This window comes from Schistocerca americana, chromosome 2 (assembly GCF_021461395.2).
Source record: "Schistocerca americana isolate TAMUIC-IGC-003095 chromosome 2, iqSchAmer2.1, whole genome shotgun sequence".
Classification (NCBI taxonomy): Eukaryota; Metazoa; Arthropoda; class Insecta; order Orthoptera; family Acrididae; genus Schistocerca; species Schistocerca americana.
In genome coordinates this window covers 572603923-572627970 of record NC_060120.1, presented here as the reverse complement: position 1 = coordinate 572627970, position 24048 = coordinate 572603923, and the positions used below count along the sequence as shown (strand labels likewise).

At 40.2% G+C, this 24048-nt stretch overlaps 1 protein-coding gene across 1 annotated transcript in view; it reads right to left on the bottom strand.

Annotated features, from left to right (window-relative positions):
* The window catches only part of LOC124591556 (serine-protein kinase ATM-like), a 456741-nt gene that overhangs the window by 363099 nt on the left and 69594 nt on the right, over window positions 1-24048 (bottom strand). Inside the window, exons 7-8 of the mRNA XM_047131742.1 lie at window positions 1135-1237; window positions 961-1053 (exon numbers count right to left, since the gene is read on the bottom strand). Coding sequence (XP_046987698.1) covers window positions 961-1053; window positions 1135-1237 — 196 coding nt within the window. The remainder of the gene's footprint in view (window positions 1-960; window positions 1054-1134; window positions 1238-24048) is intronic.

The window sequence follows — 24048 nt, the reverse complement described above, 5'->3', positions numbered from 1 at the left end:
CTTTTAACTTTACTACATGCCACTTCATCATATTCTTCATCATCATCTTTATTCTCTTGAATTTCAACATACCATTCATTACTGTTACACTAGGACGCAAATCCATATTTTCAGCTGGGTATGGTTTACATTCCTTTGTTTGATTTCTACGTATTTGTTTGAACATGATTAAATCCAGTTGATAATTTTATATGCCTCGTGTTCTTTTACAAATGTACCTTACTTCACTTAAGTTTCATTTCTTCTTTCAGCCCAATGAAATTGTGCTTTCATTTTTCTTGTGGAATGGAGCATTAAGTGTCCCCCTATGAATTTTCCTACCTTGTTGCTATTTTATTAGTTTCACATCTCCTTTTATGTTTCCTCTGATTGATCATAGTTACTTTCTGCCACTGGTTGATAAACTGGTGCAATGACTGATGGTATTGGTTTAATTTTGATCCCAAAAATAATAATTTCATCATTACATTTTCCAGAAAACTCATTCTGTAGCCCACCTTTACGTTCATAATGATGCCAAAACTACCATTCACATAACAACACGGACCCAAGAACTGTTTTATTTGCTGTGCTTATTAGCAAATTAGTGTTTTCACATGTAAAGTCAGATTTTGATTTTTCATGAAAACTTTTCAAAATTGTCCATTTTGAAACTACCCATAATTTTATGAGATGATAGAACACACACTTATTCCCATAGTTCTGCAGAAGAAACATGTCAATTTCAGTGTGATGACAACACAAATACACAGCTGAAAGCAGTACTTAGAAGAAAAAAAAGTATACTGAAAAATGAAGGTTAGATATATTTCTTGTGACATAAATAGCAATTTCAGAAACAAAATCTGTACTTTTGAATGAAAATCACTAACTGTAGTTTTTTTTAGCTTGCATAGATAATTGCAAAAGTTGTCCTAAGACAAGAAGAAAGTAGCATATATATAACACACATAATATTACCTTCTCTTTTGATAATTTGTCAAACAGATGTAAAACACGAGGAACTATCATTTCACCAAGGTGACAGACTGCCATACGGCACTCTTTTCCAATCTGCAGAAGGAAAACATTCATCAGGACTTTAAGACTGTACAAATAGAACAGCAAAAATACAAAAATTGCACTTTTAAATACCTCCAAACACATAGAAGTAGCTAGGCGAAGAAAGGCTTCTTGCGTTCCAACTGATGATTTCAAAAAATTATCATCCAAAAATGCTTCAGCAAGTACTGAAAACCTGTTTATGACAAAAGCAATGGTAGAGAGGATTACAAATCACAGAATACATGAAAACAATCAATTGTTAATATTATAATATAAACAGAAAGGTAGAAAAATCGACTCACCAAGTGGCAGAAGGGGAATACACACACACACACACACACACACACACACACACACACACACACACACACAAAAGGTTTTAACTATTGCAAGCCAGTGGCTCTTTCTTCTGGCAGAAGAGTTGAAGGGGAGGGGAGAGGGGTGATGGAGAAGGACTGGAGAGGTTTAGGAAAAGCAGTACAGTTCAGAAAAGTCACCTAAAACCCCAGGTCGGGAGCACCCACCGAATGTATACCTGCCTTAGTTGATCAACACCTGCAACCCACAGTACAAAGACTTCCACCCCATATTAAGGACACCAACCATTTCCTATATCGTCTGAAATCCGTGCCCATCCCACTCTCACCACAAATCTTGCTTGTCACCACTGACGCCATTTCCCTCTGTAAGAACATTCCCCATGTACATGGTCTGCCTGCTGCTGCTGAACATTTCCTCAGTCAATGCCCATCTGATTTGAAGCCTATGACATCCTTCTTCCTCACCTTAATTAACTTATACAAACAATTACTTCAGCCATACAAACAGATCAGGGGAGTATTTCCTGGGACCCACAAAGCCTTCAGGCCCTAGTTTTGTTCAGGTACATTGATGACATCTTTGCCATATGGATTCATGGTGAGACTGACCTATTAAGATTCCTGGAATCTCTAAATACTATCTCCCAATTAAATATCACATGGTTCTATTCCGAATCCCAAGCCACTTTCCTAGATGTTGATCTTATCCTCACCAGAGGCCAGCTACACACTCCTGTCCACATCAAACCTACTAACAAACATTACTACACACATTTTGACAGTTCCCATCCTTTCCATGTCAAACATTCCCTCCCATTCAAAGCAAACATATTTGTTCATATGCAGGCTCTTTACAGAAATACATCACCGCTCTCACTTCAGCCTTCACTGGATGTAATTATCCCAGCAGCCTAGTAGAAAAGCATATTTCCCAGGTAATCACATCCAATCCTGGTACTGCTGATCCCTCCAAAAAATCAACTTCAGAGCACACCTCTTATCACCCAGTTTTACCCTGGTCTTAAATGTATCAATCAGCTACTTCGACAAGGCCATGACTTCCTAAAATCATGCCCTGAAATGCAATCCACTCTCTCTCAGAATTTGCCGACCACATCTAGAATAGCTTTTCCAATCTCCACAAAACCATTGTCAGACCCTATGCTCCTTCTGCACCCATCTCCCTACCCTATGGCTCCTACCCCTGTGAACGTCCCCACTGCAAGATTTGCCCTGTGCATCCTCCTATCACCATATACACCAATTCCAGCCCTGTAACTGGCAAAACATAAACTATCAAAGGGAGAGCGCCTGAGAAAGGACATGTCATATACCAGTTGTTATGTAAACACTGTTCGGCCTTTTACATCAGCATGTCTGTCAGGATGAATGGACATAGTCAGAGGGTGTATACAGGCAACACACAGTATTGTGTTGCAAAGCATGCTGTACAACATGACAGTCATGACCTCAGTGCCTGTTTCACCACATCCGCCATCTGGATTCTTCCCCAGACACCAGTTTCTCAGAACTCAACAGGCGGGAACTAGCACTATAAAATGTCCTTTGTTCTCGCCACCCACCTGGTCTTAACTTACGTTAATTCCCTCTGTCTCACCATTTTTTCACAGTAACTTGACTCGTCTATTTTTTGTCGTCCCCCCTACCGCCTCTGCTACATACAATGCACTTAGCTTTTCACTTTTATTAACTCATGCATGATGTTTTAGTAGTGATCTCTGTTTTGCATATTACCCTGTCTTCCACTTTTCAGCTCTCAGATTTTCAAATCTTGTTCGGTGCAGTCCCCAACAGTCAGTCTTCCCTTCTCATCCCATCCTGTAAGTCTCCCCTGACCCGGGGTTCTGAGTGGCTTTTCTGAGCTGTACCCCTTTCCTTAAACCTCTCCCGTCCTTCACCTTCACCCCTCTACCTCCCCCTTCAACTCTTCTGCCAGAAGAAGGAGCCACTGACTCTGAAAGCTTGTAATAGTTATATCCTTTTGCGTGTGCGTGTGCATGTGCATTGTGTGTTGTGTGTGTGTTTTCCCCTGCTGCTGCTTGGTGAGTAGATTTATCTATCCATTTAAATCATAGAATATGTTGAACATAAGTTAATAATTAAAAGTATGCTTTAGGTTTGCAGCTGAGCTGACAATTACATTTTTCTTGTCCAGTTCCTCAGAGCACTGTATTGTATATGCTCTGTGCTCAAATTTCAGACAGATTATGAACCCAAAAACATACTATCACTCAAAGTATCCAGAAAACTCAGAAGTCTCAATTTTTATCTTTTGATTGATCCTTACAAGGACAAGATAAAAATTTCTCAGGCTGGTAAGCAAAGACTGTGATTTTCAGGTAGAAAAGAAGAAAGGAACTCGTTTTAAAATGATGGTTTGGCCAAAGTTTTCCCAGTAAGATGAGTTTATCTCAGAAGTGTGATTTTGGAATGTTTACTAGGTACCCATTTACGACTGTTGGAGGGGGGGAGGGGGGGGGGGAGCTCTCCAGGTGCTAATTACTTTAAATGTGGTAATAAAAAGGAAATCAGAGGCTGTCAAATCGTAGATAAAGGCTCGATGGTCTAACTATTTTACTTACAACCTCCCAGCATTTCCATTGCTAAAAACCCTTTGTGAGAGGACAGATTGTTCTATGAGGGTTGACTGAAAAGTAATGCCTCCACCTTCATAACTCTTCAACATTGGCAGCACTGGTGTGCAGCAGGTACTGGCTTGTTCCATAGTCTCTTCTCTACAGCTCCAGTTGGTGGGAAGCCTTAGCATTGAAAGGTTGTGTTGCTACAGGGTAAAGTATGGAACCCCGCGCAGATGGTCGGTCAATGCTATTTAAGCAAAGTGCAGTCATTGAATTCTTGACAGCGGAAGGTGTCACACCACAGGAGATTAATCAGAGAATGAAAGCAGTTTGTGGTGATTGTGTTGATGTGAGTACTGTGCGTTGTTAGATGAGAGAAGTTCCTGGCAAATTTCAACTCTGTGTGCTTTCAATTTAGGAGTCAGCATCTGGGGTACCCATTGTGCACAGATCTTCTGATAGCCAAGCAAAGCAATAATGTGACCCACACGTTCTTGTGAAATGCCGATTGTCCCTGCAATTTCTCTCCAAGTGATACGACAATTGCCCTGAATCAATCTGTCAACATTTTGCTCGTGAAACTCGGTGGTTGCTGTCACTGGATGTCCAACTCTTTGTTTGTCAAGCAGGTCAGATGTTCCCCCCCTCAACATTTTTAAGCTTACTCGTCCAATGACGCACGGTACTCACATCAACACAATCACCATAAACTGCTTTTATTCTCTGATGAATCTCCTTTGCGGTGACACCTACTGTCAAGAATTCAATGACAGCACATTGCTTAAATTGCATTGACCAACCGTCTGAGCAGGGTTCCATACATTACACTGTAACAACACAACCATTCAATGCTAAGGTTTCCTACCACCTGGCACTCTAGAGAAAGGCTATGGAACAAGACAGTACCTACCAAATACCAATACTGCCAACTGCTGAAGAGTTACGAAGGTGGAGGCATTACTTTTCACTCAGCCCTCTTAATATAAGAAAAATCCTTTTTTTTTCCCTATCCAGGCTGTTTTCACATATTGTTTGAACTCGTTAGCCCAAAAGAGTTATACAGTATATATTTTGCCAGGTAATCAATTCTCCTTGAATCCTAGAAAACACTGGTCTCAACCTTTCCCGCAGATGAAACAGACTTCAACACCTTCAGTGTGGTGCCACAGGCTCCCACACATTGCACTGATTTCTGTTTCATTTCTAGCATGAACTGATGGACATGTCAGTACTCTAAATCAATTACTTTTTTTTTTTTACGTTGATCTAAACAACGTGGGTAGATTTGTTTACACATTTGCTTTTGGTCAATATTCAACAAATGTGGTACACTTCTTGTACGAAGCATTCTAACTATTAATTCTCAAATAAAATTTACTCTATCCTGATATAGCTGTGACACGAGCTATTTCATACACATTTAATCATCAACGGTTCAATATCATATTGTGCACTTTTTTATATTTTCATCTGTAGTTTCAGTTTTGGGATGTCCTTCTTGAGTGTCAGAATTTGATTGAAAGAATTTTAGGACATCATGATATTCCAGTTAATCCGAACACATACTTTCTTGGAAAAAATTCGGTCACGGTACGCTGACGTTTATGGGAACGATAATATTTTGTAATTTCACAACCAATTGTAATGATAGCGTCCGTAAACCCAGTAGTGACATCGGATGTTGAGGCGAACCGTTCTAAACAGTCCAAGGCTGTAAACATCTCCTGACGGGTAGGTGGAATGGTGTCTGTATTCTCTTCCTCTTCACTTTCTTCAGATGGCCCTTCTTGCACCTCGTTCACAGCCTTTGGCACATCCGATTCCACAGAAGCACATACGGCAACATCGTCGTCTACACTAATGAATTCTTCTAAACTAATCCCAGGGTTCACAACGTCCTGCAGAACTGTCCATTCATCAGGTGAAGTGGCATCTTCTAACTCGTGGATATCATCAGTGTTGCTATGTCTCCAAGCTCTGTTAAAACACTTCCCTATATGATGTGGCAATACTGAGTTCCAGGCTGCTGCGATGGCTTTTATTGTGTAATGCAGATTCCAATTTGGGGTTGCACTATTGTTTTCAGCAGCACGAATTGCAGCTCTTACAAGTCGCTTATGATAAGCTCTCTTTATGAGAGAGATTATGCCTTCGTCCAAAGGCTGAAGGCGGCTTGTGGCGTTGGGTGGAAAAAACTGAACCTTTATGTTGGATAGGTTCAGATCACGAATGTTATGGGCAGTACATCTGTCCAATGTAAGAAGAGCATGTCTATTTTGAGCAACCATTCAACTGTTGAAAAAAAAAGAAGCCACTTGTGAAATGATGTGCCATCAATCCAAGCTTTCTTGTGGTGAGAGTAGATGCAAGGTTCTTCTTCTTCTTCTTTTGCTTACACCATAGTCCCACAGCGATCGCAGGGTCGGCGTGGTTAGAATGGATTTGGGAAGGTTAGTTTTAGGGGTGGCCGGACGCCCTTCCTGCCGCCACCCAGTACCCCCAGGGATTGAATCAGTGTATCCCAGCTGTCTGTATCTAGTGTAAATTGTGAAATAGTGCAAACGTGTTTCAAATGTCTGCGTAGCATGTAACTGAGGCGGGACGTGGGGACCAGCCCGGTATTCACCAAGCGGGACGTGAAAAACCTCCTAAAAACCACATCCAGGCTGGCCGGCACACCAGCCCTCATCGTTAATCTGCCAGGTGGATTCGATCCGGGGCCGGCGCGCCTACCCGAGTCCAGGTAGCAGTGCGTTAGTGCTCTCAGCTGCCATGGCAGGTTGAGAGTAGATGCAAGGTAAAGTGTCCATATTTATGTTTTTTAAAACAACGTGGTTTCTCGGATTCACCGATAACCCAAGGACGAAATTTCTCACTGCCATCAGCGTTACAGCACAGTACAATAGTCACACGTTGTTTGCTTCGTGCTCCATCACGACATTTATCACCTTTTATCCCCAGGGTGTGATTTGGAGAAAGATTGTAGAAAAAACCAGTTTCATCCATGTTAAACACATTACACAAGGCATACTTTTCCCTCACTCAGTTGAATTAATGCAACTAGCTGTTCGCACTTTCTTCATCAACCTTACCTGCTTCACCACAAATTTGTACAGATGAAATTGAATGCCTCTTTTGGAACTGATACAACCAACCAGCAGAACAACGGAAGTCTTCAATGCCCATATCTTTAGCAATATCATTTGCTTTTGACTGAACCACAGGGCCATTTAAAGGCATGTTAGATGCATGCATATGATTGAACCATTCTAACGTCTCGATGTCTTCATACTTGGCAGTATGAAGTTGTTTAGATTTGTTTCCAGAACCTGATGCCGCAGCATTAATAATTTTTTCTCGATTCTTAATAATCGTAGATAAAGTAGATTAAAGTGTTCCAAACTGCTCTGCAATTGTTGTTTTCTTAGTACCACAGTCCACTCCATCTAGAATCTTAAGCTTTAACTGTACATTTAGAGCTGTCTGTTTCCTCTTTGCCATTTTCGTGTGCTACGGTACCGGTTGTAACTGTAGTTTTTATTCAGTATTCCAACTCGATACAGCTATGACTAACAGAACACCTGTCAAATCTGGCACTGAGTACATTCCTAAATGCTGCTGCACACATTATTGAATATCTTACAATGTACAGCATACACTGATTGTTGAGGTGATAATCACGGCTACCGACCTACAATATGTTAAAAACGAGTCAACAATAAGTATAATTAGCTTTTTAGCTCCATTTCCTACATTCATTTTGGAAAAAAAATTATGCTTTAGAATACTCTAAGGCTGGAAGTTCGTGTTACAGTGAAATTTAATTATGCTAGGAACTGAAACAGAGTTCGTAATTCGCCTTAACCGAAATTCGTGCTAACCGATAAAACATGCCATAAGAACTAATGTATTCCTGGCGGGACCAATATTTTTTTCGCATTAACTGCGAGTTCGTCTTATGCGAGTTCGCACTAACGAGGTTATACTGTATTAATACTGTCTGCAAAGTCTCTGATATACAACATGAACAGCAAGGGTCCCAACACACTTCTCTCAGGCACACCTGAAATTACTTTTACGTCTGATGATGACTCCATCCGAGATAACATGCTGCATCCTCCCTACCAAAAATTCCTCAATCCAGTCACAAATATCACTTGATATCCCATACAATCGCAATTTTGACAACAAGCATGGGTGTGGTAGTGAGCCATGCTTTTCAGAAATCAAGAAACACTACGTGTACCTTGTAGCCTTGTTCCTATGCTTTCTTTCAGTATGTCGCGTGAGAAGAGTGCGAGTTTGGTTTCACATGATTAATGTTTTCGGAATCCATGCTGGCTGGCATTGAGGAGGTCTTTCTGTTCAAAATACTTCATTATGTTTCAGCTCAGAATATGTTCTAAGATTCTACAACAAACCGTCAAGGATATTGGACAGTAGTTTTGTGGATTACTTCTACTGTCCTCCTTGTAGACAGGGGTGACCTGTGTTTGTTTTCCAAGAACTGGGTATGGTCTTATGTTCAAGGGATCTACAATAGATTACAGTTAGAAACGATAGGCTAACTCAGCTGCAAATTCAGTATAGAATCTGATTGGGATTCCATCGGGCCCAGGAGCTTTGTTCAATTTTAACAATTTCAGCTGTTTCTCAACACCAACAACACTAATAAATATTTCATTTGTCTTTTCAGAGGTACGACGATTAAATTGGGGCAATTCTCTTGGTTATTCCTTTGTAAAGGAACAATTGAAAATGGAGTTAAGCATTCAGCTTTTGCTTTGCTACCCTCAATTTTAGTTCCTGTCTCATTCACTAGAGACTGGGCGCTAACTTTGGTGCCACTAACAACCAGAATTTCCATAGGTTTCGTGAATCATCATTTGACAGTTTTCTGCTACAGTAGCCACTGAAGGCATCAGGCATTGCTCTCTTGATAGCCAAACATGCTTCATTCACCATCTCTCTATCTATAGCCCCCTGCCCTGTTTTATACCTGTTACCTGCAGTAATCTCTGCATCTAAAGAAGTTTCTTTACAGTGACTGTATACCACACAGATTCTGTTTTACTGGGTACATATTATAACATTACAAGCTCGTGGGCGAGTTAGTCATCCAGCTATGCCTGGTATTGTGGAGAAATGAATTTGTTGCATGGTTGAATGATAGGGGACGCAGGGCGCACCATGACCAACCAGCCTGGCTAGTTGACTGTTTCCGCCCCAGGCGAGCTCAGGTGCAGAGACAATGAGCATGTAGCCGCATATGGGTAAATCCCAGAGCTGGGAATTTGGATGGCTGATGATCTCATTGCCTTTGTGCAGAATATGCTCCAAGAGACGGAGTGTCAGATACTCTTAAAGATGGCCAACACCACAGCTCTTTGAGATTCAACAATAACTCACACCAAATATTAATGAAAATCTGAATACATTTGAGATCTCAGAAGAACGAGGTGCATCCAATGGGCACAACACTATCACAATATCCTTAAAACTACAGAAATTAATATTTCACAGTTAATAAACATTTTCACAATGAACCTCTGACTTAACAACTTCAGATGATAGTATTGCACTATAGCTATCAACTCTCAAAGCTACATATCTGTATATATTTTATTTATTGATTTATAATGTCTTTTATACTGCTTTCATCACACAAATGTTAGTCAGAATATCCTATTCTCCACATATACACAGCAAATGAATACAGCATCAGCATTTCATATTTTGGCATACTTGTGTATTTCTTTAAAGAACTGTTTATTATTTTGCCAGTAACTTTATTTAAATGGTGAAAGCAAGTGCTATTTAAAAACTGTGCTAATGTAAAATTGGTCAAATGCATGTGTTAGTGGACACAACAACTGGAAAGAGAATAAAAAGCCATCTCTGTCAAGAAGGCATAAATAATTGTTTAAATAGTATGCAACAAACTGTTGTCATTTATCATGAGCAAACTTGTGCACAAATACTAGCTTAATATCTATGGGAAAACCTTTATTTATGATTACTGTAAATTATTTGAGTGCGACAGAATGTTTATAACATTTCTTTGTTTAAAAATTGGTGTAATACGTTAGTTTGGTCCAGAAGTGGTCAAGATGAGTCAAATCTTGTATGTAGAACCTGAGACTGTGTATATTTGGTGTGAACGGCCTTCGGCCAATGAGAGTCGGACAGTGGTGCAACGCTGCTGTAATCAAGGGGAGACTGGGACTTCTCGAGTGAAGAGCTCCATGGGGCAATTCTGGACACTTTGCGGTGAGTTCTGGAAGAAGAAAGACCTGTACCATGTGTGATTCAGTCGTATATGTGATTGTTTCTGGGCGGTGAATGGCCGCTACCACATTTTAGCTTCTGAACGGGCTTTATATTTAAAGAGGTCTGTATGTGCTCCACAGTAGAACTTTAATTTTTGCCGCCTAAATTACAGAATTGGGACTAGACAGAGTATCGGTTACTGTTCTTCATATTGCTTGTTTAATTTGTGAATCAGCCTGTTGAACTCTGAACTGTTTAGAGCTGGCAAATCTTTCATGTATTGTGATCATGAAATGGACTTAAGTTTTCATGAGTCTTTGATTACTATTTAGTTTGGAAATTTTGCTATCATTCTCATATCAATCTTTACATAACTTTACCGCATTTGATAAGGGTAATTTCTGTCTGAACTTTAACTGAATATTGCGGACCACTTCACATTTATTTGAGGTGTCTTTTCTTGAACAGACATTATTCAACATAACTCTCGGTTGTCTACATCAGTTACAAACATTAGAACAGAACCCGTTATTATTTAATTATTCATTTAACTTTTACTTTGTGTTTCCGCGTACTTTATCAACTCACAATTCTAGCCAATGCATAGACAGACTGACTGCAGGATCAAGCTGTAGGTTATTATTTACAGTTATTTGCAGCAAATTAGCTTCAAGACATACAAGCAGATGGATCAGCCTTATAACTACATTGAGCTATTGTTTTTAAGCAGAGCCAAGCATAGCCCAAGTACCTAAATTACGAGTAAACACAGGTAAACAAGCAACTCATTTGCTTGTATGGGATGCTGTTTCGAAAGAGCAAATACTCAAGCAGTAACCGTTTGGTACTGTCACAATATCTACCCAGTGTAACGTCAACTACTTTTTAAACTTGAACCATAGTTCCTCGTCATGCTCCTGCACTTTGTTGGAAATTTTAAGTTCCTCATTGAAAAATGACACTACTGATTTTTTTATCTAGTTAAGTGAACACACAAATCTTTCTGTTTGTTTTAGTTGTCTATTCTACTTCAGTAACCACTGCTGCCACATGGACATCCTCGAAGAAGTAGTCTATTTGTTGCCATTAGATACAATATATTTGCATCATGAGTGGGGTTCCTAACTATCTGTTCTAGGTGGTTTTGAGAGAAGGCATTTAGTAATGTTTCATAAGATGTCCTATCATGTCCACCACTAACAAAACAATAACTTTTCCAATTAACTGTTGGATGATTAAAGTCTCCAGCTATTATTACAGTAGGATTAGAGAAATTACGTACTAGTAAACCGAGGTTCTCTCTAAAGTTTTCGGTTACATCATGAGATGAGTGTGGCGGGCAATAGAAGGATGCAATTATCATTTTACACCCACTCCTGATACTGAGTCTTGCCTAAATAATCTCACATGCAGCTTCAATTTATATCTGGGTGGATTTGAATTTCTTGTCTACTGCGACCAAAACACAACGACCATTTCCCATTTGCCTGTCCTTTCGAGCCTTTTGAGATACACTTCAATCTTCCCCAAAAATCTCACTGCCTTCAATTTCTTGTTTCAACCAGCTTTTTGTATCGAGTATTATGCGAGATTCACTGGCACTCTGTTCCGAATGCTTTGTCAGTTAATCATTTAGTATTTTAGTATTCTCACCTGTCGAAGCAATTTGTTCCAGACTTACACTGATAGTTCTGGGTTTCCTACAGCTATCAGTATCTGGACTGGATGCAGAGTCACCTAATCTAAACAAAAAAAACCTTTTGTGCACCACACACAAGTAAGCTACCCGAGTATCAGCCTTTCATATGTAGTGCCACCTGACCCAATTAGGGGCAACCCTACGGCACACTTCCAGGAAGTCGCAGCCTAGCTTGTCACAGAACTTTGGAAGTATCTGGTTCCACCTTTCTATTTGGTTCCACATCCAAGGTAGTTCAACAAACACAAGAGTTCTCAAAGATTTGTGCGAAGAGGCTGCAAGCACATTCGATGTGCTCTCGTTCCACACAGAAGTACAAAGGCTATCATGTTGCAATGTGTCACAGAGTGCTGCAGCTTCAACAAGAAACTGCTTTGTTTCTGGAAAGGGCAAGGATTGAAAAGAGAAAGACATACATGTCAAAATAACAGATAATATAATTATTTATTTCCAAAGTGGTATATCCTGTGGATTTCTTTATGGAAATAAAGATGCTTAACCTCAGATAGTAAGGAAATATAGTAAATAGTTTTGACATCACAAAATAAAGTTGCCAGTTTTCTTTGCACATTGGAGTTTTACCATGTAGGGCTGAAGTTCAAGACATTTCCATATTCCCTGAACTGATAGTGATGCTCAGTGCCAACAGTGAAAAATGATCACTTAAACACGAAATAAGTCGGCAATTGTCATCAGTAACTATTTTCCTGAACTGGAGAATCAACAAATCAATGCCTGGGTTTTAAGACCATTTTCTATGAATGAAGGAATATTTTTAGATAGTAAGTTCAAGCGAAATCAGATTTTCTTGAACTAGACACGAAAACAGATCTCTCTCAAACAGAACTAGCAACATTTTGGAGAAAGATTGGTGACAAGTATCCATTATTACCAGAAAATGCTTAAGAATACTTGTTTCATTCGCCACAACTTAAGAGGTGTGAACGTGGATTTGCCACTACAGTGGCAATAAAAACAAACACAAGGAACTGATTGACCTTGAAACACAATCTACATTGTACACTGACAGAAAGCGCAGTGAACATAATTTTTTTTTTTTTTTGAAATTAGCTATACTAATCACCTCACTAACTTTATTTACTGGTTTAATGCAACCCTACATAAACATGTGAACTTTATTTGTTGAACGCTAATGAAATGCTCTGCAGTGTCCTGTAATTTTAAAAACAGGAATGTTCAAACCTCTTTACCAGTCTAAAATTTATCAGAAACTTAACTCAGGGACATTGTTTTCTGTGTGATCCCCTTCGGGGGTAATGGTTTCTGAAAGAACCACGTTTCAAGCTGTCTTCGGAACTTGCAACAGAAAAATCTGCTGGTACCTCCTGTTTACTTATCAGCCAAGCGTTTGTCAATGGAAGGGCCTGGGCCAGTGTTGATCTAAAATTTGTAAATTAAAACAATAATCGAACTGCTTAATCAATGGCAGTCTTGTCCCATCTGTTAACCGGACAAAATTGCTGGTATCAATTTTTGTGGAATTTGTTTTCATCCATACTGATAGAGAAAAAACCACAACACCAAAAAATAATGTATGGAGAGTAATGAAATTTTGGGACTATATGTGTCTAGGTAACATATTTAAGGGTTATGAATATAATAGAGGGAAACATTCCACGTGGGAAAAATATATCTAAAAACAAAGATGATGTACTTTACCAAACGAAAGCGTCGGCATGTTGATAGACACACAAACAAACACAAACACACACACAAAATTCAAGCTTTCGCAACCAACGGTTGCTTCATCAGGAAAGAGGGAAGGAGAGGGAAAGACAAAAGGATGTGGGTTTTGAGGGAGAGGGTAAGGAGTCATTCCACGCGTGCACGCGCACACACACACACACACACACACACACACACACACACACACACAGACAGACATTTTCGTGTGTGTGTGTGTGTGTGTGTGTGTGTGTGTGTGTGTGTGTGTGCGCGCGAGTGTATACCTGTCCTTTTTTCCCCCCTAAGGTAAGTCTTTCCGCTCCCGGGATTGGAATGACTCCTTACCCTCTCCCTTAAAACCCACATCCTTTCGTCTTTCCCTCTCCTTCCCTCTTTCCTAACGAAGCAACCGTTGGTTGCAAAAGCTTGAATTTTGTGTGTGTGTTTGTGTTTGTTTGTGTGTCTATCGACCCGCCAGTGCTTTTGTTTGGTAAGTCTCATCAAATGGTTCAAATGGCTCTGAGCACTATGGGACTCAACTTCTGAGGTCATTAGTCCCCTAGAACTTAGAACTAGTTAAACCTAACTAACCTAAGGACATCACAAACATCCATGCCCGAGGCAGGATTCGAACCTGCGACCGTAGCGGTCTTGCGGTTCCAGACTGCAGCGTAAGTCTCATCATCTTTGTTTTTAGATATATAACATATTTATTTAAGTGATTGACATTGGAAGATCACAGGATAATGTATGCATGAGATAAGCCACTGAAAATGTGAAATGCTGTTACATTAATAACCAGTGTAACCACTAGAATGTTGAATGACAGCATGCAAAGGTGCATGCACTGTGTTGTACAGGTGCCAGGTGTAAGTTTGTGGGATGGAACTCCACGTCTGTTGCACTTAGTCAGACAATAAAGGGACAGTTAATGCTGTTTGTGAATGACACTGGAGTTGTTGTCTAATGATGTCCCATATGAGCTTGACTGATGACAGATCTGGTGATTGAGCAGGCCAAGGCAACATGCTGACATTCTGCAGAGCATGTTGGGTTACAACAGCAGTATGCTGGCGAGCATTATCCTGTCGGAAAACATCCCCTGGAATGCTGTTCATGAATGGCAGCACAACAGGTCCAATCATGAGACTGACATACTAATCAGCAGTCAGGCTGCGTGGGATAACCACGAGTGTGCTCCTGCTGTCATACAAAATCTTACCCCGGACCATAACTCCAAGTGTAGGTCCTGTGAGTCTAGGAAGCAGACAGGTTAGTTGCAGGCCCTCAACTGGCCTCCTCCTAACCAACGCATGGCTATCACTAACACTGAGGCACACTACAGGGCATCTGCTTGGAGCTGTCCTTGAAGTAATTGATTTGTAACAGTTCATTGTGTCACAGTGGTGCCATCTGCTGCTCAAATTGCTCCTGCATATGCATTACAATGCGCGACAGCTGGACGCTAAAGATAATGGTCTTCCCTCTTGGCATTGCCATTTGGTTGTCAGGAGCCCTGTCTTCTTGCGACTGTACACACCCATGACCAATGCTGCCATCTATCACGTAAAGTGACTACATTCCTGCCAAGTCTTTCTGCATTATCGCAGAAGGAATCTCCAGTTTCTCATAGCCCTATTACACATCCTTGTTGAAACTTAGTGAGGTTTTGATAATAACGTCTTCACCACTATAAAGGCATTTTTGGCTAAAATCAACTCACCAAGCCCAATCTCAAAGGTGACTAATGCTCACAACCATTACAGTGCATACTTAAATCAAACCTGACTTGCATCCTCACAGTGGCACTACTAGTGGCACTATTATGTGACTGGCATGAAATTTTAATACACGTCATCTTTCAGATGTAGGAACATGCCTGTCAACTTTTGTTTATGTTGCATAACTTCTCTTTGGATTTGAGATTTTTTCCCCCATCAGTTTATTTCCCACAGGATTCTAATGAATGCTTTTCACAGTGCTCTCCAAACTTTCCCTCAATTTGCAAAAACTACAGGACCAAAACCATTCACTATTTTCAAGAAGACCATGTTCACAGTTCCTCAAAATACACAAATAACTTCTGTTTTGTAGCAGCCTCCACTCCGTAATTCTCTATTACACAAAGATACTCAATGACAAATACAGTGACAGAGAAAACCCTAGCGTTCCTGCTAACTTCAGAGCCATTTCCAGTATATAGTAATGGTTACAGAATTTTTAGTTACAACTCCTTATCACCAAGAACTTCTGTTTGCTCGGGAATTAAGAATTCCAGCCTTCAGTGTTACAAGGATCTGGAATTCCTACGATCACAGCAGTGAGCATCTGTAACTGCAGCTCTAAAATGTGGTTCCTTTAAATTGGAACATCAATAACAACAACTTTCAAAGGCATTTAGTGAATGATCTTTTAAGATTTTATGCTATATCATGTGTTTTAGGGTGGTTATTGTAAATGCAAGGGCATGTTGTAAATACATTGTCATTTTAATTCTCCATTAGTTACATTTTTCCCCAGTTACTTAATATCTGCAAAACCCACATCTGAAATTGATGGCAAAAACTTTTGTGATGGCATTCAGATCAGAAACAATTAGTTCAGACTTCGTGCTAGCAGAAATTTTCGTAACGGTGTACTTCAACACTTGGAAGAAATGAAGTGTTGCACAGTTTCCGATCCCTACACTGTATCAATGTTCCAAATTTATTACAAATTTCTTTACAGTACGTCATAAGAGTGACAGAATGTGACATTATTAATTTTGACCTTATGCTTGGACTCTTTCTCACTACTATTTGAGAAGAGAGGATTATGTGCTAGCAGTAGGTTTCACCCAACTCCCCATCTCCAACTATCGCCAACAACGCAAATACAATACCAGACTCTACATGCATTCATAGCTGTCAGCATCAACGAAAATTCTGCATAGAAACACCCAACAAGGCAGTTGCTGAACTCACGCGAAGCAAAATGGCTTGCTTCAGATCATGAGCCACACAAAATAGTAACCCTGCAGCAGTTTCACAGTGTGTACTACACACGAGAGGTTGATAAGCACAAAAGAACTCAGATTTTGATTAAGCCTAAATTTATAGACTATGAGGCGTTCATGGAAGGTTACTCTGGAATTATTTGTAAACTATAATTTATAACATATCACATAATGTGTCATGGCATACTTTACTAAGACCCTAGTATATGCATACTGTTTTATTTCCAGAAGTAAATCACCCACAATGTACTTCAGAATGGTATCCCCAGACAGGGCAAAGTTATAAGCTGAGTGCACATAGCTTTTGAAATTTGATACATGCATAGCAAGTGGCAATGAAACCTTTGGGAAAATGTTGAGCTGTTCTGTTTCAGTATATGGTTTCAACTCCTTTATACTTATGAGTGGAATATCTTGGTAACACTACTTATTGCATTTTCACCTCACTCAATGCTCATTATCTGTAGAAAGATATCCAAGCTGCATGGTGGTTGACATTCCACATCAAGCTGTAGACCTCCCACCCAGTAACTGAGCAAGTTAGTCAGTTAACATGTAAGAGCATCCTCACCTAGAATGGGACCTTGCTCAGTAAAGCACTGTGGTGTTCAAAACCACCTTCTGATTGTTGACTGCCTCAACATGCTTGTTTGGATTCATACTGTATGAATACAGCAGCCATGGTTTCACAGGTTACAGCATGTTGCCGCCAGTCAGCCCCCCCCCCCCCCCCCAATCCCTTCCCCCTCCCCCAATACCACCACCACTCCAAACAGTTTTTCTATCAAATAGCACTTGTTCCTTTTCCTCCTGCTCTCTAAATTTTACCCATTCCTGCACTTGCCACATATTAATTGTGAACATATAAATAATGGTATTATGACAGACAATAACTATGATTCAAGTAACGAATCAAACCTGCACCACTGCCTTGGGCAAGTGAACTGATTGACCTGTATAGGAATGAAACATGGCCTGTCTTCACAGCTTCAAACCTGTAAGTGCCCCATGCCTAGATAGCTCAGAAAGTAAAAACACTGCTCATGAAAGACCAGGGTCTGTGTAAAAGTCCTGGAATGGGATACAATTTTTATTTGTCATGAAATTAAATAAATGTAGGACATAGAAAGACGTCCAGCTGCACAATGGTTCACATTACATGTTAAGCTGTAGACTCCCCATCCAATAACTGAGTAGGTTAGTCAATGATCATTCCAGAGGATGGTATGAACACCACAGAGCTTTACCAGGCATAGTCCTATTCGAGATGGTAGGCAGTTGGCTTCCTCCGACCTTTTACTTAAGTTACCCAGTAAGTTATAGGTGGACCTACATGTTAACATGGACTCCAATCAATGATGCAATTTACCATTTTTCACATTGACAAACACTTAAAGACACGACAAAGTGTCACATAACAATTTTAGGACAGACAAAGGATCGAATCCAAGACTTCTGGATCCAAGTCTGACACTTTCAGGGTGTATATGCAGACAAGGAAAAGAAATTCCCAGATTTTTCCCAGATTTCCCGGTTAAAAATACACTTTCTACCAGGTGAAAACACGTGTTTTCCGTGTTAAGTGACAGTATATTTTTCCCTTATCAATCCTCTGAATGGTTATGGTTTCACACACAGGCGTAGAATTTCCTGGCACTTTAGAAAGTCAAACTCAGGGAAAAAAAAAAGGACACGTTTTGGAAATATCTTTGATGTGCAGCAACATGTACACTGCCTATTTTCGTATTACGAAAGTATACATTGGAATTTCACCAAACACCGCATGTTACTTTCAGAATAATTGAAATCAAGATAGCGATGTGCATTTGTAAGCCAGTCATAGCTCATGCTCTCGCCAGCAAATGGCAGCGGATATTCAGAGTATAGGACACGTGATGTATTCAGCCAACAGCAACATCACTGTAGCATGAACACACAAACAGGGAAAGTTAATAGTTTAAATGAATATACACAATGTTGGTACAATAAAAGCAAAGCTTTCACTTATAATATTGGTCTCTAAGGTTAATAAGCTGCAAGAGAAGCTAAGCTTTTGCATATAATGTAGATCTTTGTTGTGTGTGTTACACTTAAGAAATATCATACAAATGTGCCAGTAAAATTTTTAATAATGACATAAAAGTCTGATCTTCAGGGTTCGAAATTCTTCTAAATGACTCATCATCAAAGAGTTGATTTTTAAATGAGAGTCAAATGCTCTGTGATTTAATAAATTCATGGTACATTCTCGCACGCAGTTCAACTTACTTTTGAAAGTAACGCTTTTCAAACCACCATTCGCAATATTTTCCCGCAACCTGTTAGAAAAAGGTTCATTTCAGCAGTTGCCAGAGAGCGCAGATAACAGGCGACACCGCACTTGCACAGCTATCAATATGTAGGAAGCCCGTATGTACGTACGTGTAAAATATTAAAAGTAACACTACCAGAGAAGGAAAGTTGCTACTCACCATATAGCGGAGATGCTGAGTCGCGATAGGCACAACAAAAAAATACACACAATTGAAGCTTTCAGCCATTAAGGCCTTTGTCAGCAGTAGACACACACACACACACACACACACACACACACACACACACACACACACACACACACGTAAACGCAACTTGCACACACATCTGCAGTCTCAGAGAGCTGAAACCACACTGTGAACAGCAGCACCAGTGCATGATGGGAGTGGCGACTGGGTGGGGGTAAGGAGGAGGCTGTGGCGGGGAGGGGGAGGGATAGTATGGTGGGAGTGGCAGATAGTGAAGTGTTGCAGTTTAGAAGGAGGGCAGGAGAGAAGGTGTGGAGGGGGGGAGGGTGTAAGTAGCGGAAAGGAGAGAAATAAAAAGAAATTAAAAGACTGGCTGTGGCGGTGAAATGACGGCTGTGTAGTGCTGGAATGGGAACCGGGAGGATGCTGGATGAGTGAAGACAGTGACTAACGAAGGTTGAGGGCAGGAGGGTTACGGGAATGTAGGATATATTGCAGGGAAAGTTCCCACCTGCACAATTCAGAGAAGCTGGTGTTGGTGGGAAGGATCCGTAAGGCACAGGCTGTGAAGCAGTCATTGAGATGAGGGATATCATGTTTGGCAGCATGTTCAGCAACAGGGTGGTCCACTTGTTTTTTGGCCACAGTTAGTCCGTGGCCGTTCATGTGGACAGACAGCTTGTTGGTTGTCATGCCTACATAGAATGCAGCACAGACAGAGGTTGCAGCTTAGCTTGTAAATCACATGACTGGTTTTCACAGGTAGTCTTGCCTTTGACGGGATGGGTGATGTTAGTGACCGGACTGGAGTCGGTGGTGATAGGAGGATGTATGGGACCGGTCTTGTAGCTAGGACTATTACAGGGATATGAGCCATGAGGTAAGGGATTGGGAGCAGGGGTTGTCTAAGGATGGACGAGTATATTGTGTAGGTTCGGTGGACGGGGGAATACCACGGTAGGAGGGGTGGGAAGGATAGTGGACAGGATATTTCTCATTTCAGGGCATGACGAGAGGTTATCGAAGCCCTGGCGGAGAACGTAATTCAGTTGCTCCAGTCCCGGATGGTACTGAGTTACGAGGGGAATGCTCCTTTGTGGCCGACCTGTGGGACTTTGGGAGGTGGTGGGAGACTGGGAAGATAAGGCAAGGGAGATTTATTTTTGTACAAGGAGGGGAGGATAATTACCGTCAGTGAAGGCTTCAGTGAGACCCTGGGTATATTTTGCTCATCACTGCAGATGCGATGACCACAGATGGCTAGGCTGTACAGATGGGACTTCTTGGTATGGAATGGGTGGCAGCTGTCGAAGTGGAGGTATTGCTGGTGGTTAGTAGGACTGATATGAACAGAGGTACTGATGTAGTCATCTCTGAGGTGAGGGTCAACATCTAGGAAGGTGGCTTGTTGGGTTGAGTAGGACCAGGCGAAGCAAATGTGGGAGAAGTTGTTGAGGTTCTGGAGGAATGTGAATAAGGTGTCCTCGTCTTTAATCCAGACAACAAAGATATCATCAATGAATCTGAAACAGATGAGGGATTTAGGATTCTGGGTTTTTAGGAAGGATTCCTCTATATGACACATGAATAGGTTAGCACAGGATGGTGCCATACGGGCGCCCCTAGCAGTACTACGGATGTTTGTAGGTAATGCCTTCAATGGAGAAGTAATTGTGGGTAATATTAAAAGATCATACATTATGTCATTTAAAAAAAAAAAAAAAAAAAAAAGCATCAGAAGATACTCCAAGAGCATCGGATTTTCGTGAACCATACTAAAATGTGCACATTTAAAGTGCGTACTTAAGTGTACATTCGTATGTCCAGATTCCCAATGAAGTAGACCTCGACCTGATATTAAGCTTTTCAGTGTGGTTTTCGGGATGTAAATTTTCTTGGAGCACCAGTACTGTATTATATCATGTTTGGTTCTTTATTATGACAAAATGCCATATGTGCTAGAAGATGAAAACGTGCACTTGAAATGCAGCGAACAGTTGAAAAGGCCAATACTGTGGAATTAAACATTTCGTTTCAAATGCACTGACTGCCCCTGCGGAAAAAGTTTATAAAAGTCAAATTTCTTTAGGAGACAGACAAAAATAACTTCATTGTTCCACAAGGCGATTAATGCTTGACTGTCAGAAAAATGGAAATAAAATAAAATCTGAAACTAATGACATATTTTAGCCTTCCGTAATTATGTGAATGCATTTTAATTCACCTGATAGTCCCCGGCCACAGATAACCATTTTGTTTAAATTTGACGTGAGAGTAAATGTGGGGGAAACAGCAAAATCACTAAATGTAAACACGAGTCACGTGGAGACTACCCACTATAACTCAGACGGTTCTGCGCATCAGCCCCAGATCTACGATATTTGCGAACCGGGTCAATACTAAAAATAAAATCAAATTTTCAAAAATATGTTCATCTTGTAGTGCGTATCTTTCTGAAAAGTCTGAAACATAAAACACATGTGTTAGAGGAAATGTTAAGACATATTATTTAGTCTTAAGTGTGTGAAAGTGCAGTGCCACGCCTCTTCATAAGGCATTCTTCTACCGCACATCACTGTATTTCGCTCTGTGGAATTGAAACTTGTATATTTTGTAATGGATGCCATCAAACTATGTTCAGGACAGTGGAAACTGAAATGTCCTCTGGAGCCTCTCCTGCTCCTAGTCGGCCAGTTTGACAGCCTGGCCCTCTTTTTTTTAAAAAAAACCACCACAACTCGCAATTAATAGCGGATGGGATTATTTGTAATCGGGAGAACAAGAACTCTTCAGAAAACTTGCACTCATTATTGTCTATTAGCCAATAACTTTCTGTTTTGTGTGACATAAAATTAAATATAGGATACATACAACCAATAAAGACAAGAGACAAGGAAGAAAGTACACATTCCTTCAATCCTTAGCTCCTAGCATTTTTTCCTCTCTAATCTTGCTACAGCTTTACATGGCGTGCTTTCCTTTCTGCAAAAAAGAATCTATTACCTCATCAAAGTTCATCAAACATTTTGCTACATGAAAAATCGAAATATCATTATCTAATACTGAAAAAGCTGTTAACACAAATAATACTCAAGACTGGTGTGGTTTCTCGATCTGATTACGTCTATTTTGTCACTGTCTGCTAGATAAAACAAAATAGGCCTTTCTAATATTATAGCAATTTTGTAAAACATACCAAATAAACGAGACTGTTTTGGCACAAATGGCCATTTTTATAACAAGACAGAATATAATTCACGAAGTACCAATAGCAAAAGCCTATTAGGCCTACTAGAAGCAAAAAGCTTTATGTTAGGAAATGGTTTCACATTTCATTCATATGCATGAGTTTCTCAAGCATGAGATCGAAAAGTAGTATTACGAAATTTTTATATGAATTTGGAATCGTCTTATTCTTCCACAATTTGTGTGATGTCCGCGTTTCTTCTCCTACCTCGTTCTAACAAACAATTTTGTCATCACCAATTCTGTGGCTATTCCTGTCATTGTCAAAATTTGTTCACCGATTAACTTCACCAACACTGCCGATTAACTTCACTAACCCTGCCAGAATCACAGGTTTAGTTATCACGCAATTATTTTCCAATTAGGCGCTATTACGTGTTCGTTCAACACGTTTTCCGCATTACTTCTAAAATAGAACTTAAGCGGCTGCTAGCTGGGGACTGTATAAATGGTCCTTACTAGTATAGTGATCTGGCCAACAATTTTCTGTCAAAATGTCATTTTCTTGGATACACCGAGAAGATAATACATAATCTTTCTCACCTGTTATTCCTGTCAGTGGTTTATTTCCATTCTGGTAGTCTCAATCTATAGAATTCGCTAGTAATTATACCAACGCAAGCACAAAATCAGACAGCGATTGGGATTCATCCGTTCGGCTTTATCCACTCAGCTTGTATAGCCCTGTCCCCTTTTGTCTGCGGAAAGTTTATTTCTAGATGCGACGAGGAGTCTCCTGACAGAGACATCACGCATTCAAAAATCAACTTATGATTCATTCAGAAATAAACTTAAAATGTGTTCAAAAATATTCAAAAGCCAACAACGAAGTGTTTCAAAATCATATGAATAATCGATAGACAAACGTGCACTGGATACGAGGCACTTTGTGAAACAAGTTCTTTTCCTCAAGAATATGAATTTGGCGCCCCCTTTTCCCGATAGTATCTAGCTGCTTGCTGCGACTGCTTGCACAGCCAACAGCCACATTCCTGTAGCCAGAAGTGGGAGAATCTACAGCTCAAACGCAACTCAACTGTTCATGTGCACGAACCCACTCAACTCTAAAACAAATCTAACGTAAACAGTTGTGACTTCACGCTCATCGGAGGCAATTTGTTGTTACGAAGCATTGCATAGTATTCCTAAAGCCTTTGACACAGTTTGCTGTTGGCAGACACTTCCATGGGCACTGTGTGTCGTTGTTGTATATGGCGCATTTCCTTTGCAATTTAAGTTATTTTCGTTTTTTTCTCTTGTTTATGTTTTATTGTTGAAGTATTATTCTGCAGCAGCGGGATACAGTAATATCCTTTGTTAGAGTATCGGTTCTCACCAGTCAAAATTACAAAAATTTAACTGAAAACTAAAGCAATGAAAAATTCCCGGAATTGTAAAAAAATCCCGGGTTTTTCCCAGTTTTCTCCCGGATGAAAAAAATTCTAAGGTTTTCCCGAATCTCCAGGTTGTCCCGGGGTGTATACACCCTGACCTTACCACTGGGCTACCAAGCTCCCCTTTTAAATCAGTGTATCTAAAATAGATCGTAGGTCTGTGCTTCTTAAGCACTGACATTGACAATCAATTGCAGTCTTATTAACATCCACAATCTGGATTGCCCCAAATACGTCTAGCTTATGTTTTCTCTAATCCAAATTGCCTCCTCCTCGCACAACAATTTAAGGAA